General features: G+C 42.1%; 1 protein-coding gene across 1 annotated transcript; it reads left to right on the forward strand.

Annotated features, from left to right (window-relative positions):
* Positions 1-575: 575 nt before the first annotated feature.
* On the forward strand, positions 576-1,313 carry RNF182 (ring finger protein 182). Its single transcript, XM_074146865.1, has one exon. It carries the CDS (start codon positions 576-578, stop codon positions 1,311-1,313), a length of 738 nt encoding a protein of 245 aa, XP_074002966.1.
* Positions 1,314-16,257: the final 14,944 nt, after the last annotated feature.

A 16,257-nucleotide genomic window follows, 5' to 3' on the forward strand; every position in this document is an offset into this window, starting at 1 on the left:
TGGGACAGCAGGTTCACAAGTTACTGAGAAAGTCGAAAAGCTCCAGGGGTCAGGTCTCATTTCCTTAGGAAACCAGGGTTTAAACAAACGGCCACAGATCAGTGATTAGATTGCAGCTTCTGCTGAGAACTTCATGGGCTGAGCCAGTCAAAGTTACAGGTCTAAAACAAATGCATGCAGCGTGATACTAAGGTTTATCAGCATGACTGCAATACAGGCCCCATATGCCACAGAAAAAAACTACTGTAGAGATATTTTTAGCAAAGGAGGCTAAGCTTGTAAAAAGTGGAACTTGCATATTTCACCTGTTACAACTTTTCCTTTTCTTTCACAGATCTTTTTCACAGTGTCTTTTTCAGATGGATGCCTGGCTCTAAGTAAAGGACGTGCAGTGCACAATCCCTAGCAGAATCTGAAAAGGGATGGTGCCTACTGATGCTTGTCAACAATGTCATCTCTTCTCTTCCTGTTTGAAATGGGTGATATGATAATCAGGAAAAAGTTCTAAAATAAGCCTGAGTGACCTCATCGCCGCTTGACTCCTCTTTCCGCACGTCTAAAAACCATCGGAAGATATGACCAGTCAACTACCAGAGGAGTCTGTGGAGACACAGAGCTCAGATGAGCTTGAGTGCAAGATCTGTTACAACCGCTATAACCTGCGACAGAGAAAACCAAAAGTGCTGGAGTGTTGTCACAGAGTATGTGCCAAATGCCTTTGCAAGATCATAGACTTTGGTGATTCCCCGCAAGGAGTCATAGTATGCCCATTTTGCAGGTTTGAAACGTGCCTGCCAGATGATGAGGTTAGTAGTCTTCCTGATGACAACAACATCCTTCTGAATTTAGCTTGTGGGGGAAAAGGGAAGAAGTGCCTACCAGACAACCCAACAGAACTGTTGCTGACTCCCAAAAGGTTGGCGTCTCTGGTTAGCCCTTCTCACACCTCTTCTAATTGCCTGGTTATAACAATCATGGAAGTACAAAGAGAAAGTCCCCAGACTCTGAACTCAACCCCCGTGGTGGAATTTTACAGGCCTACAAGTTTTGACTCTGTTGCAACTGTGTCCCACAACTGGACAGTGTGGAACTGCACATCTTTGCTCTTCCAGACCTCAATTCGGGTGCTAGTGTGGTTGCTAGGGTTGCTGTACTTTAGTTCCTTGCCTTTAGGGATTTATTTACTGGTATCTAAGAAAGTCACCCTTGGGGTTGTCTTTGTAAGCCTTGTTCCTTCGAGCCTTGTTATTCTCATGGTTTATGGCTTTTGCCAGTGTGTTTGCCATGAAGTTCTAGACTGCATGTCATCTTGATAACAAATACAGTAAAGTAAGATGTGTTGCCACATGTGTAGCATATTATCCCATATTTGTATTCTTATTTATTCTTATTGTTGTCCATCCCACTAAATGGAAGCAGTGGCCTTAGTTATATGGCCCTTTTATTTCTTTTGGTTTCTTTTTTTTCCTCCTTTTTTTCAGCTAAATAATGGAAATAAAATTTACGTGCTGATTTTAAAAGGCCAGGCTGTAGACAGGGATAAAGCCAAATTGCCAGACTTGGTGCCTGCTTCTGCCACTATTCAAATGAGTAGCCTTTTGCTTTCTATTGGCTTGATCATGTGAGTCAGGGCTGCAGGATCCACCCTAGAAGAAATTAGTATAACAGGCACCTGCCAGGTCAAAGTGCAGCATCTTTTCATCCAAAGCATTTCATGCTTTGGAATATCTGTTTTTTATCATTTATAGCAAACAAAATCACTTTGTTAGTTAATATTAGAAGAAGACAAGCTGCCATTGTTTTTTCCGTTTCTTGTTATAGCAGAAATACTTGTGGGAGGCCAATGGTCACATATTTTTTGCATTCTGCAACATGAGGAACCTTTTTTTTCTGTCGGCAGAACAGAAATCATGTCTGCAGAACACTTTCCCCAAGCAGAAGCTCACTTTACCTGTCATATACTTGCAAGTCCTTGTGAGACACTCCTGCTAATGAGTACTTCCAGGAACCCACCCACAAATTTGCTCTTCTCTAGATGCTCTTCTTTCAGTGTACATACACCTTAGGCTTCCTTTTGAGGGTCCAGAGCTCTGCAGACTTCTCTGGCTGCGTTCTGTTATGCTTACCCTCCCTCCCAGAATTTCCACCCCCCCCACCACGTTTCCAACCCATCGGTCCTCCTAACAAATTTCCTGACCAACTTCTTGCCCACCTACTTTGTGGTAGATACACTGGAGAATTTGGCTTATGTGACATCAGCTATCAAGATAGATTTTTATTCCCAACTATTAGGAAATGGACCTTCAATGACTAATACAAATACCAGAAAAAGTCTGAAGTGGTTAACTGTTGGGTTTGGGGGTTTTTTGCTTTCTGAGCTCACAGAATGAGCATTGTAAGGAGGTGCTATGACTTGGGGAAGGTTTCTGTTTAACGCATAGTCCTTAAAAATGTTCAGTACCCTGAACTCCCTCTGTCTCCATTGTGAGCTGATGGCACTCTAGATGTGGCAATAAGCGTGTCTTGATTAGTTGAGTACAGAGGAATTACTGATGATTTACCATTCCACAAATAGAATCAGGCCCTGTAAGGCTTGCTTGTATGTTGCATGGTTTAGGCTACTTTTTGAACTGGAAGAGCACAAAAAGTAAGAAATATTTAATGTTTATGTGTATAACTAGGTCTTGTCAATGCCACAGCTGCAAACTCATTTTCCTGTGCACAGCAGAGTAAAAACTGAGAAGTAGGAGTTGAGCAGTTAAAGCATAGTTTTTGGATCAGGCACAAGATTTAGTAATTTCAAGGCAGTGTAAGAGGGAGAGGGATTTGTTGCATGAAGAGTGAATGTATGGCCTAACAATATATTCGTAGGCTTTGGTAAGAATGAAAAAGGCTGAGAAGAAGAGCGTAAGTGGTTGTGTCTATCAAGAGGATTTGAAGTCAAGATGGTCCAATTTTTGTAGATTGCACAGATGGTATCTACAGTTTCATTTCTATTGCAAACATAGGGAAAATGTGGAAATGTAAAAGTCCTGCTTTTCTTGACACTCATTTTCTAATAGTGCATATATATGTGTGTGTATGTACATATAGACACATGTGAGAAGAAAACTTCTAGCGAAATTATAGTTTTCAAGTGTATGGAGTTACGGAGCTTGTACTGAATGATTAAAGGAAATGTTTCAGACTTTTCTGTAATGACTTGATAACAATGATAACTAAAATATTTTCAGAATTCATAGAAATTACTATTCCTAAGTAATTGTTTTTAATGTTTGTGGTAAAGCACATATAGTTAGAAGAGGTATCATCTCCAATCCTGGTATACTGAAAGGTTTGACTTATCTATGAACTAATAAATTTTAAGCATCCAACAATGATCATGTCAAAAAAAAAAAGCAAGAAAAATAGAAACGTATGTGGTTCTGTAGTACTTCAAAACTTTGGGAAGAGATGTATTTGTAGTGTTAGGGATTTATATGTTTTAGGGTTTGTTCAATTTGTCTGAATACAGTGTCTCTAGTAAAGGGCTGCCTAATAGAGGAAGTAGGTTTTGCAAATGTGTGACATATATGTATTACCTCTACACATGTCTACAGTGCTACCTGTTGTCTTCACCATTTGATTTTCAGTTGATTATCTTAGCTCCAGCACCAGTTATTTTGTACTCTGTTTTAAAATGGAGCCTAATCTCAGCAGGATTACAGTGGTATCAGTTACACATCACAGCACAAATAAATACACCTGTTATTATGCTTCACTACTTTTAAGACTGGCACCCCGTTAAATTTATGCTGTTATTTTAGACCGTGCTGCAATACTAATCTGCTCAAAAATGTGAGCGTAGAAAAACATATTGATTGTATGGCTATTCTGCCACTCAGCCAGAGCACGTTATTACAGCTTTGGTCTCATAAAATTCCTGTATGACTTATAATGTGGCCATTGAGAATTACAAGGAGGTCTAAATCTCAATTATTTGTGGAAAGGATATTTGCTGTGTGACTAAGGCTAGAAGAACTTCAGATATTACTCCTTCATTATTTTATTCTCCATCATCTTTAAGACTTAGAACTGAAAACTCTCATGTTCTCTGCAGCAGAATAACTCTGCTGAAATCAGTATAAATGGACCTAGAATCAGGTCCTACATACCTGCCTGCTTGCGTTTCCTTCCCTTTTTGTGACTTTTTTCTCTCCTTGGAGAGTAGTGGCTCCTGTGGTTGTGAAATACTGCCTGCAAGCCAAGGCAATTCCCCTTCAGTAGGATTTTATTCCTGCTTTGCCCAGACATGTGACTCAACCTGGCACAAAGTGTTATAGATTCATTACTACAGGATTAATTTAGTCCAAATGAGATTTTTTTTTTTTTTTTTTTTTTTTTTTTAAATTCCCACTTATCCTATGGATGCAGACTGTATCCTCACCGGCTGCTCGTTTACAGTATGATGTAGTGGCCTCCCCTGAGGTCTGGGGCAGGACGATGCAGTAGCAGCTGCTGGGCACAACATCGGGAAGGATGCGCTGAGCTGGACCATCCTCTCAGCGGGACCCAGTGAGGGATGAAGCTCTGCAAGCGCGGCCTGAGCCCAGTACCTAAAGGTCAATTATCAGAGAGGCGTTTACATGGAGAGCAGGGCCTGGGGGTTCATGAAGAGGATGTGGGTCCTTGGGGCTGTGCAAAGCAGAGAGGGGTCTGTGCCTGGGACAAAGGGGCTGTGTCTTAAATAAGGAATTCAGAGTAGAGCTGCAAAGGGATCTTAATGTTTTTCATACTGACCCCTTTGGGCTTTAAAATTCATTTGGTAATTAGAAGGCATTTGATACAGCTACTACAGCTGAGTATTTTTACTTTCCAAATGCAAAGTTTTGAAATTTATAATTTAAAGAGGTCTTTAGATTTCGGCATATTCCCTCTATTGTGTTAACTATTTAAAGCTACAAAGCTGACGTCTGGTTTAGCTGCATTGTGAGCTTTGTCCTTCTATATTGATTATATGCCTGCAAAACTGTATATGCTAATACAAAACACTTAAAATAGGTGAACTCTTGTCCTGATAACTCTATTGGCAGACTTCAGGGCTGGCAACATTTTATGATGTGCCCAAGAATAGACGCTGTTCCCAATAGACTCGATTACCTGAAGGCACAGATGAGTCCAGCAGCACACAGCCAAATAGACAAGTACAGTGTAGGAAAACACAGCTTTTCAGCTAAGTGGCTACACGTCACTTCAGCCAGAGGAAGGGAAACTAAGGAGGTTCGCAGGAAGGTAGGTGATGATGTGTTTGAGGGAGTTCCTTGCTATTAGGGTACAGAACTGTTGTTTTTCCTAATTCTAACCATTTTCAGGGTTAGATTCAACTCACTTTCCCCACATTACTTTTCTGCTCCCTCTGCTGGGACATGGCTATGTGGCACTGTGGGTAAACAGCATTTTGAAATGAAGTAACCTTTTCTATGATACTGAGTTCACAGTTCAGTAAAGCAAAACAAGATTAATACTGAAAAGATGGCAAATTGCAGCCAGGATGTGAGAGCGAATGGGGTGCAGAGGGGAAATGGCAGGTCGGTGTAACAGTTTTGATGTCATAGCAAAGAACACAATTGGCTATATCCTGCCTTGTCTTGGCTGGTTCAAAAGTAGTGAGAGGCTGTCCCAAGCCTGTGGACCACTATGACTCGCCACACTCCCCTGCATTACTTCAGTGACAGTCAGCTTCAGTTGTGCATCTTGATTTCTTGGACAGCGGTTGTATGTTATGGTTTCATCTTCCCGCGTGGATGATGGAGGGGTGTGAAAGGTCTACAGTGTTCCATTCTTAAACAGGCTATTTTAGCTATCCCAAGGTTTCTCAGTTTGTTTTTTTCTCTGGATTTCTTCGTATTTCTACAAAAACAAGACACTGTGATTTATCTTAAATGGAGCAATGCCTTCAAGGAGATAAAAAATACTGGGGGAAGAAGTGAGAATTTTGAAACAATTTTAAGATATTCAAAGGGATAAGGGATTCTCATAAGGGAAAGAGGCTGTTCTGAGAGTCTACTTTTAGTTTCATGCCAGCAGATTAGATGTTATCCTTTGAGTGACATCAGTAAATATTTAGTACTGGAGATTCCTCAGGGAGTTTATAAGTCTGCCAGACCATAGGCACAAACCTCGTACTCCATTGCTTTTCTGTAAAGGACCGTTCTGCCTTTTGCATCAGCTCCTCTTGTCAAAAGTTGAACCATCACAGTTTATAAAGAGTTCTGGCACAGAGAATAAATCATCTTGGATGGTAAATCATCTTTTTAGAGACTTGTGTGGCAGTAGCAAAGCTTTCACTGCTAGACCTTAAACAAAGAGAAGTCATCTTGCAGTGAGAATTGCTAGCATAAATTTCATTTTAAATCAAGTTTCATTGTGTTGGGCAACACTACAACCAAAAATCCTTTTATTGTATTTCTGCCTCTTTCTTGTGTTATACAAATGTGGTTTGCATTTTAAAAAATGTATTAAATCATAGAAATCAGAGATGGGTAGAAAAAAGCCTAATAAGTCACTTTATCCATTTCCTCTGCCCCTGTAGAGATGAATGCTTTGTCTAGTCTGGTTTTAAATATCTCAAGTGATGAAGACTCCACCTCTTCCCATGAGGGACTTTTCAGCCGTTTAATAGGCATCATTGTTTGGGAATATTTTCTTCATACTGATCCTGTTTTGGTTTTGGTTTGTTGGGGGTTTTTTTGCATAATGTAATCCCTTTATTCTGTGCCCACTGTTTTAACTTTTATGAAGTCTGGGAAATGTATCATATTTATCTGTTTCATACTGTAGCTGAATAATTCATAATCCTTGTTGTTCAAGTAATGCAAGAGATAAGCAACCAGTTGCTGAACAGCTAATAGTGCACTGAGATGGTATGCCATGTACCAGTAGACATATTTCCTGGCAAGTCCTGGCTGACACTTCTTTCTACATTAGGGAGTGAAAAATGTAAAGTGAAACTGAAGAAATACGTCTTCCCAAGTGCGTACGTGGCAATATTACTGAAATTTCAAGGGGTGCTGAGGCAAACAGCCTACATCTTCAGATACGGCTTTTATTTCTAAAAGTGAATGATTTTAATAAAAGTACGCTTTTTAAAACCGTTTAAATGTCCTAAGCAAACTTCTGTGTGAGAACCACACTACGTCAAAACTCCGAACTTGTTGAGAGACAAGGGTGGATTGATTGCCACTCACTGCAGAGCGGTTTTTGCTGACAGCTTAGCTCAGAAGAAAAATTTTAATCCAGTGTTAAGGAGAAGAGTTTGAAAAGATGCCTTTGCAACTGTGTCGCTGGAATCAGATCTGTGCATGAAAAAGTGACTCGTGTCTTGACAGCAGAAAAAGCCCATTGCCAATTTATTTGCAACGTATTAGATAATCCTCCATCTATCTCGAATGACGAGAAGGAACAGGGTGACTAAGGAAACCCTAGGTGGACAGATAGACTTCATATGGTTTTCCTTTCAAAAGATTGTTACTTGAAAAAGCAGTACTATGCTTTATAAGAGAACACTGAGCCTGGGTTAGGTAGACAGTCTGTTGGTTCAAGAAGGGTCTCTCTAACAGTGAGTGGTGGTAGATGCATGTAAAAAAATACATGAAGAGCCTACGTGGACAGTGAGCTTCCCATATACCTCCTCATTTTCACCAATCTGCAGTTTGGAGACCTCTTGAGATGGAAGTTATGTCTGTATCTGTGGGTTTGATTCTAACCTATGGATTTTTGTAAATTCCTTTAAATGTTGTTTTTAACCCATTTATAGTCTTGGCATCTATAAAATCCTGGAGCAGCGAGTTCCATAACTTAATTATATTCTTTGTGGAAAAGGTCTGCTTTGTCTTAAAAACTCCTAAGATAGTAGTTATTTGTCCTCTACTTTTTCTGATAGGAAAAGCAGTTCCGAGGTGTGATTGCACATTGTTTCCTCCACACCCCTCAGAACTTCATCTGTCTCTAGAAATCTTAATTTCATTATTTTATCTCTCATACTTCTCCTCGGCTGCCTCTTTTCCAGGCTGAAGAACCTATTCAGTTTGATCTCTTGTTAGCAGCCGTTCTGTGCTTGACACCATCCATTGCATTTTCCTGAATCTTTTCTGCTGCTGCTGCTTTTTTTGCTTTGAGGTGGGGAAAAGCACTTGGAAATAGGTCCTAATTAGTGTCATTTGTAAGACGTCTTTGCTCCCACGGCTGCTGAAATCACTTTGCCATTGATGTAATTCCTGACAGCGCATCTGAGGTGTTACACCTGACTATTGTTAGTTTATTTATCATGCATTATACAGAGGGCAAAACCATGTGCATCGATAAGCTTGTTAACACGTTCATCCCATGCATTCTAGTCTGTCTGTTTAAATAGCCCGGTTCACACGAGTGCAGGAGACGGCAGATTCCAGGCGAATATTTAATTTAATCTTGCCATAGGCTGTACAGATTTTAGCTCTATTAAGCACGTGGCCTGACATTGCTGGGCTGAGCAGCTACTCCTCACAAGCTAGGTAAGATGCCTTCTCTCTCTGCAACAGTGGTGCACTTACCTCACCCGTGTGCTGCAGCCACCCCAAACTACAGCCCAGAGCTTTTCATTGCAAGAATACTGGGGGGGGGGGGAGGTAACACCTTTTACTTAATCTTTTATTTCCTTGAGGCTTGTGACCTTTTTCATGTTTTCCTTTACTCATTCCAAGAAGAGGAGATGCTGGCAGGTAAAAATAATAATATTGCTGTTTAGAGGATAAGCCTTTTACATTTAGTCCTTCATGTTGCCAGTTAGGGGTCTCTGCCTTCAGCTCCCAGGGGTGTAAGCTCAGCAGCAGTCCTCAGCTGGAGGACCTCTTCATGTTGATGCTCGTTATGTCGATGTTCCATCTTTTTTTTTCCTGCTTTTACTTAGAAAAACTGAGTGACTGTAAAGAAAACATTATTATTGCATTAAAACTAGATAGGGCTCATTTTCTCTCAGCAAAGAATAAAATTCTGAGGATGAAACTCAGGAATTCTGTGGCACTTCCAGGGTCAGCTGCAAAACCCTGATGACTTTTTTTGTTTGTTTTGGTAATGAAACGTGCTAAATAAAACCAGGTCAGTGAGGCTGTATAAATCACACAGGTAGTTAATGAAACTTCACAAGTAGGTCCTGAAAATGTGGGAAAAAATGGGGTTTAAAGAAAAAAGAGGCTTAATGACACCATAGGGCTTGGGTGGAAAGGGCAAACAGCTGGATGTAACGTGATAAGACAAAAGATTGTAGAAATAATGCACGAAGACAGGTAGAGTGTGAAAAATGTGTGTGCAAGCTCCGGTGAATTATTGACACATTGTAGTGTGTAATTCTTGAGCCAACATACTGAAAAAACCCAAAATGCTTAAGCATATATGGCTTTACTTTATCCTTTGTCTCCTAAAATTCACTAGTTTTAAATTCCAGATCAGCTTGAGGCTTACCAAATGTAACGTGAGTTTTATGAGAGGAGTTTGACTGCTGTAACTTTGCTTTCTACAGTTGTCTTTTTTCAGTTTTATGAAGAAAAGTCATAGTGTGGGGACTTCTTTTGGTTTGATTTTATTTCAGGAGTGGAACAATGAAATGCGACGTAATACTGCAGACACGGCAAACATAACATGGTAGCAAATGGCAAAAGTATAACTATTCCTATCTGAAATAATGAAGTACTAATGTAAAAGCAATTGTTTCACTCAATAAAAATTTAATTTTTCAGTAAAGATTTGTCATGATAAGCATATTTCTTAATGCCTGGATTTGGAGGTCTTTCAGATTTCATTCCAGTTATTCATCAGAACAGTTTAAAAAATAGACTGAAGGTGAGTATGTGATACTATTTCACAGTATTTTACCCAAATAGGACAAAATATTTCTGTTTACTGCATGAGAATGTAAAGTATTTTGTGTAAAGGAAGAGTGCAAAAAATCAAAAGAAAGTTCAGCAGATTTCCAGGCAATCACTCAGCCACGTATTTTTAAGGTAAAACAACAGCATGTATGAGGGCATATTCCAGGTAGCAGCCAGAAGGTACTTTGGACCAGGTATTTTGCATTGGAGTCCTACACTTTCTGACCTTGCCCACCGACTGTCATTAAAACCACAGGGCTAACTCCTGTTTTAGAGAAGGATGCTCTTGCCTGGCAACCGTTAGTACAGGCATCTCAAAAACCTGAGCCCACCAGTGTTTGCCTCTTCTGAAGGCTGCAAGGTGCAGGTTCTCCCTCATGTTATTAGAGACGTGGCGGCGGAGCCCGGTCACAGGGGACGTGGGTGTGATCTCCACATGCGTGTGCACAGGGAAATGCAGCTGCCCGGCAAATGCATGTTCCCCCGGCATGAATTATTCCTTGTTTTAGCAGGGCTACAAGGAGCAAGTGTGTTGTAACTGCTGGCTTCGGGCACAGCTGGACTGTATAGGAGCACAACTCAGAGGGTTGTAATATGTCATCTTGTAGTAGCGGGGAGAATAGGAAGATTTATTTACATTAGCCAGTACATGGCCACTAGTGTAATTTGCATTTTGATATTTTGAATGGATGAGACTTTGGTATAGTGGTGGTTAGATATAAGACTCATGCAGTGGCTTCTTTATTTTTTCAAATTGCAAAACCTCAACTGCCACGCTTTGTTTCCTTTTTCTCTGTTACTGAGGGATGGCCCAGAACTGGTAAGCCTTCTGATTTTCAGATCTCATGAGCCTCTAAGCTTGTAGATACTTGAACCCTGAGTTGTGGGCAAAACCCACTCTTAGCTGAGAGTACACTGTCCTTGGAAAAAGGTGGAGGTTTACTATCTTTCCCTCTTTCTAGTGTAGAAATAAAAGCTTGAACTTAAATTTAGGCATTTGATTTTTCCACAGGGAATTCAAACATGAAGTTTCTTTTCAGCTTTATTTTTACCATCAGAATTTCAGATATTTCCCCTGATATTTTCCCAACGCAGCCTGATGCATAGGTTTAGGAAATCAAGTGGAGTACATAAGCAAATGAGAGAGAGCATGATCTTCCCTCGGAAGTTCTTTGTTTCTTTGTTGAACTGTACTGATTAAAGCACCATAGAAAAAACTTTGGGAAAAGAGGCGGCTTTGTAAGGTATCCAAAGTACTGAGCCTTTAGCACTCAGCCAGCATCGCTGGAACATCCAAAGAGGAAAATAAATGAAGCTTAGACATGGATTCTTGATACATTAGAGCTAAAAGCCAGGTCTCCCCCTCCTCAAATACAGAAACTATCAGGAGCTGCTTACTCATCTCAAAGGGATGCAAACCTGTTCCTCTTGCCATTGATGCATTATTCAAAAGGCAAATTATTCAGCGGTTACTTTTGCTAGAGGCATTGGCGTTTTGACCTGGGACTGAGCTTCTGGTAGGAGCAGGCAAATGTACCTCAGCATCACCTGCTTGTACGTCCCTATAGCAACCGGGTGGGGAGGACCAGGAAGGCTGTGCCTCCCAGGCCTTGAACAATGATGACATTTAGAGATGCTTCTTGAAAGATGTTACCTGCCAGCTGTGCCTGCTTGTCTGAAACATAAATCATGGCTGTCTTCTCGACCAAGGAGATACAGCTGAACCATCTGGTGACAGACACCTCCGGGAAATCCTACAGAGCAATCCGAGCTGGCTTCAAAGAGAGAATTGGGAGGAAGAGCCTTGTGGGTATCACAGGGTGTGCTTTTCACACAGCGGCGAGGGAAGAAGCCTTGTGTTCCCATTGAAGTGAAAAGGAACGGAGGTGATTCTGCCCCTCTACTCCACTCTCGTGAGATCCCACCTGGAGTATGGCATCCAACTCTGGGGCCCCCAACATAAGGAGGACATGGACCTGTTGGGGCAGGTCCAAGCAGAGGGCCACAAAGATGATCAGGGGGCTGGAGCACCTCTCCTATGGGGACAGGCTGAGAGAATTGGGGTTGTTCAGCCTGGGGAAAAGAAGGCTCTGGGGAGACCTTAAAGCAGCTCTCCAGTATCTGAAGGGGGCCTACAAGAAAGCTGGAGAGAAACTTTTTAGAAGGGTGTGTAGTGATAGAACGAGGGCTAATGGCTTTAAACTCAAAGAAGGTAGATGTAGATTAGATATTAGGAAGAAATTCTTTCCTGTGAGGGTGGTGAGGCACTGGAACAGGTTGCCCAGGGAAGTTGTGGATGCCCCATCCCTGGAAGTGTTCAAGACCAGACTGAAAGGATGGGGCTTTGAGCAACCTGGTCTAGTGGGAGGTGTCGCTCCCCATAGCAGGGGGAGGCTGGAACTAGATCTTCAAGGTTCCTTCCAAACCATTCTGTGATTCTATGGTTCTATGTTTTCATTCCTAGCCTTGCATAGCGTGCATTTACCACCGGTCACAAGGTTGGGCTTGATGAGAGCTTTCTCCTTCATGGGCCTCATTGCCTGCTGCAGCTTTATCTTCTTCTGCACTGCACAACTGCTAAAGCTGCAGGGCAGTTGCACTGGGGCATCAGTGGCCCCAGCAGCCACCGCTCCTCTACCCCATGGCCTGCATGTGCATGGCACCGAGCAAGCAGTTCCTCCTGTCTCTCCCTGCCACTAGCCCTTCAGCTCTCCTTCCCCATCCTCCCCCGGCTCCCTCTGCTGCCCCAGCCTGCCTTGCTGCTGGGTTTCTTAAGGAGATGTTGCAGCCACATTCTGCTCCTTCCATTCAACCTTTTGTGTTGCTTTTATGCATTTCTTTCTGGTCTGCACCAGACACAGCCCCCAAATCACTAGAAAAAATACGATACTTAGACCTAATTGACTAATTCACACAGGATACTTGACACAATTAATTTAGGTTTTGCCTTTCGCTGCTCACAGAGCACTGTCACAGAGGTCCCTGTTTCCTTAAAATAATTTGCTGCTTGTTTATTTCTTTTAATTGATATGTTTTTGAAGATTCTCCTGAGTGGAGTGATGCAGACACTTGCAATTTGAATAGTGTTGTGGATTGCAATCAGTTAAAGAAGTTGGGGTGATATATCTTCAGTAGAGTGTGGCACAAGTGCTTGCAATGCCTAACCATCTGCGCACAGATTTTAAATTTGTTTAAGGATGCATAAGATTGGGGTAAATCAATCTGAAATGTGAGTGATTATTCTTAGAGGAAAAAAAAAAATAAATTGCAATTTTGACACATTCGGAGTCCCCTGGATGGTGTAAAGAGAGAAGAGGAAGGTTTGCATCCTGCGCCATTTCTGCGGCTGGCTGTCTCAGCCAAGCTGTCAACCACCACAAGTGCTACTCTTCCTTCTGAGCTCACCTCCAGACTACACGATGTCAAACCTCCCCACGTGCCTGTCAGTGGTGGTTTCTAAATGAGGACAGAGCAACCGGGATAACCTGGATATTGTTGCTACGGCGCTTTGCTACGCGGGAGGAGCAGGGCAGCGTCTGCAGGGAAGCAAAGGCAAAGGGGGTGAGTGGGAGCTGGGGCCCTGGGGGACACAGTGATGTGTAATGAGGAGGGAAGGCTGCACGGTGGGGAGGCGAAACTGGGAGGTGGAGGTTATGATTCTATGATTTGCTTTAACCAACCTGGCATTCAGGATGTACATATTGAAGGACACAGCGCTACCCAGTGCTCCCACCATGATTTTACCTCTGAATATATTGAAAAATTCCATATTCTTTATGGTAAAGGAAAAAGCCAATATGAAGGTAAAAGCATAAATGGAAAAATCTACTAGAAAAAATATACTATAGGAGTCACATACTCCTGAAAAAATCACCTAAGATTTATTTAATAACCAGTTGTTTCAGCAGTAGAAAGAAAAGTAAGTAAAAGAAGTAAAAAAAAGTAAAAGAAATTTCCTATTGACAAGGTTTTTCTTCAACTGCCGCCAAGTACAAATCAAGCAATGTTTACTTTGGTGCCTTTATCTGACAGAGAAGGATTGTTTCTGGCAAGTACTTTATACTGTATTAAGAAATCAGTCAAAACAAACAGGAATGTGAAAATTACATTTTAAAAGTTATTTAAAGCCAGAATGCAGAGTCTCAAACATTAAAGGACATGGTGAGGACAGATGTGGTCGGTTTGAAAAAAATATATTCATTAGGATAGCAATATATTTGCCTCTTTTAAGTTCCTGATGTGAGTGAAACTCTTCTGGATCCATGGATCTACTATTTTCTGCAGGGGGAATACAGCTCAGTCTTTACAACGGACAACAAATGTTTCCCCCTGCTCCTAGTACAGACACCCTAACCAGTAATTTTCTTGTGCAATAAATATTGATAGATACCTTATCTGCAGGCAAGTCACAATTAACTCCTCTATTTCCACCATCAAATACCAGAAGTAATAGAGAAAAGGAAAAACTGCAGATCAAAGCAGTTAAAGTATTTAAAATCCTTTTGCATTAACAATTTATCTACTGTATGTAGCAAACTAAGTTAAAACTACTTCAGGTATGTATTTTTTTCTCTCAACTTTACACAGTCCTTTTAACATATGAACACGGCTGTTGAAAGAGACTTTCATGAGTATTTTTTCTTCCAGTTGCTTTGTTGTATGATTTCACCTTTGAATTCCTCAAGCTGACAAAAGGTTCGGTGGCTCAGTGTGCCAGAAGCTCCTATTCTGGAAGCTATGAGTCCCACTATAGCACCTTAATCACAAACCAGAGATGATAGTTCATGTTCAGTGAGCAGAGATACGGGTAGGACCAATGGTCTGTCTGAGCTGTGTTATGGCGTGAAGTCTTTCGGGGAACGCTGTAGGATAACAAGGAGAGAATAAAAATTAAAACTCACATATCGAGAGGGCAGGTTTTGGTGCCAAAACCACTCCAGGCCCCTCAGTGCTGGATTCCCCAACGGAGAAACGCTCCCTGGACCAGTGCGGGGTATACGGCTTCCTCGGGTGTGGAAAGGTGTGTGCTCCCTCTGCTCCCAGGCACACCACCACGCCAAGTTGTGCCTGGGAGCAGTACGTGAAGCGCCTGATGTCGCTGAAGTTGCTGATGGGCTTTCTCATTTCTTGTTTCTGGGTCAGGGAATGAATGTATTGGATGCCTACGACATCTAATGGGTGAAAATCAAAACCCACCAGCATGCTATTAAAACATACACAAAACATATAAGATTATGATAATGTTAAAGACAACAAAGTCAAAGAAATGCACCTTGCAGCTGCAGCAGCAAGTGGTGAAGGACAAAGGTGGTGGACGGGAAGGTGCCTTCCCAGAGCAGCTTGGGAGGGTCTGCCTCTGACCCAGGTGAGTCTTGCTCTGGTGATGGAAAAGGGACCTCAACAAACTGGTCTTGTGTAAACTTCCAGTTAGCATAAACCATGGGGTGTACGAATGGTAAATCTGGAAATCCAACACTCAGGATAGTATTTTAGGGAAGGCAGCAGAGAGTAGCAGGAAGGCAAAATTTATATTGCTGTGGGGACCTGCTGTATTAGCACAGACCCACCCAGACCTAAGGAGGTGTCCCAAGCACCGATGGCTGCCCTCCCCACCCGCATCAGGCAGCTGCAGCTCAATGGAGAGACGGCACGGGTGTGAACGGCTGAAGCCAGGTCATTGCCCACCAGAATGGGGCCACCTCTGAGCCAGCAGCGGCAGAAAACAGTAAGTACAAAAGCTGCAGCATGTACGGTAAGTACAACACACATGCAAGTGCTGCGATGCAAAATGATGCAATTTAGGATCAGTGACTTGTAGTGTAAGAGCTGAGGCAGTTAACTATCCTCAGAAAGCTTCCCACCCCCAGCCTCATGGGATCTGCCTTACTCAGGTATTCCTCTTCCATGACCCAGTCCCACACAAGAAGTGGACCTTACTGATGACAGGGATCCATGTTTATGGTAAATGGTTTTCCCTCTGCTGCCAGTGCTTCAGCCCTTGCTGTCTGGCCAGCTCACATTGAAACTGAAAAGATAAATTGAAAAGAGATAGAGACAGATTTGAGCCCTATGGTTCTTCAGAGGCAAGTCCTCCAGCAGCAGGGAGGAGTTTCTCCTTGTTGAGCACTGTTTTTATCTTTCCAAATTACTTCATTATGTCCACATGCCCTGCCACTTCTCTCAGGCAAAATGGTAGCGTGCATTGGCCAGCAGTACTGAAAGCCCATAGTGGGATCTAGAAAGGGGTTGGAAATGAGTATCACCCTGGATGGGAAGAATCAGTCAGGGTCAGCATTTCCCTCTGGAATATTTGTTTGGATATGGGTTTTGTGCCGTCTACTTACATTAGGTAAGCCTGTAGTTGTCCTCCAGC

This window comes from Numenius arquata, chromosome 4 (genome assembly GCF_964106895.1).
Source record: "Numenius arquata chromosome 4, bNumArq3.hap1.1, whole genome shotgun sequence".
In the NCBI taxonomy this organism is placed as follows: domain Eukaryota; kingdom Metazoa; phylum Chordata; class Aves; order Charadriiformes; family Scolopacidae; genus Numenius; species Numenius arquata.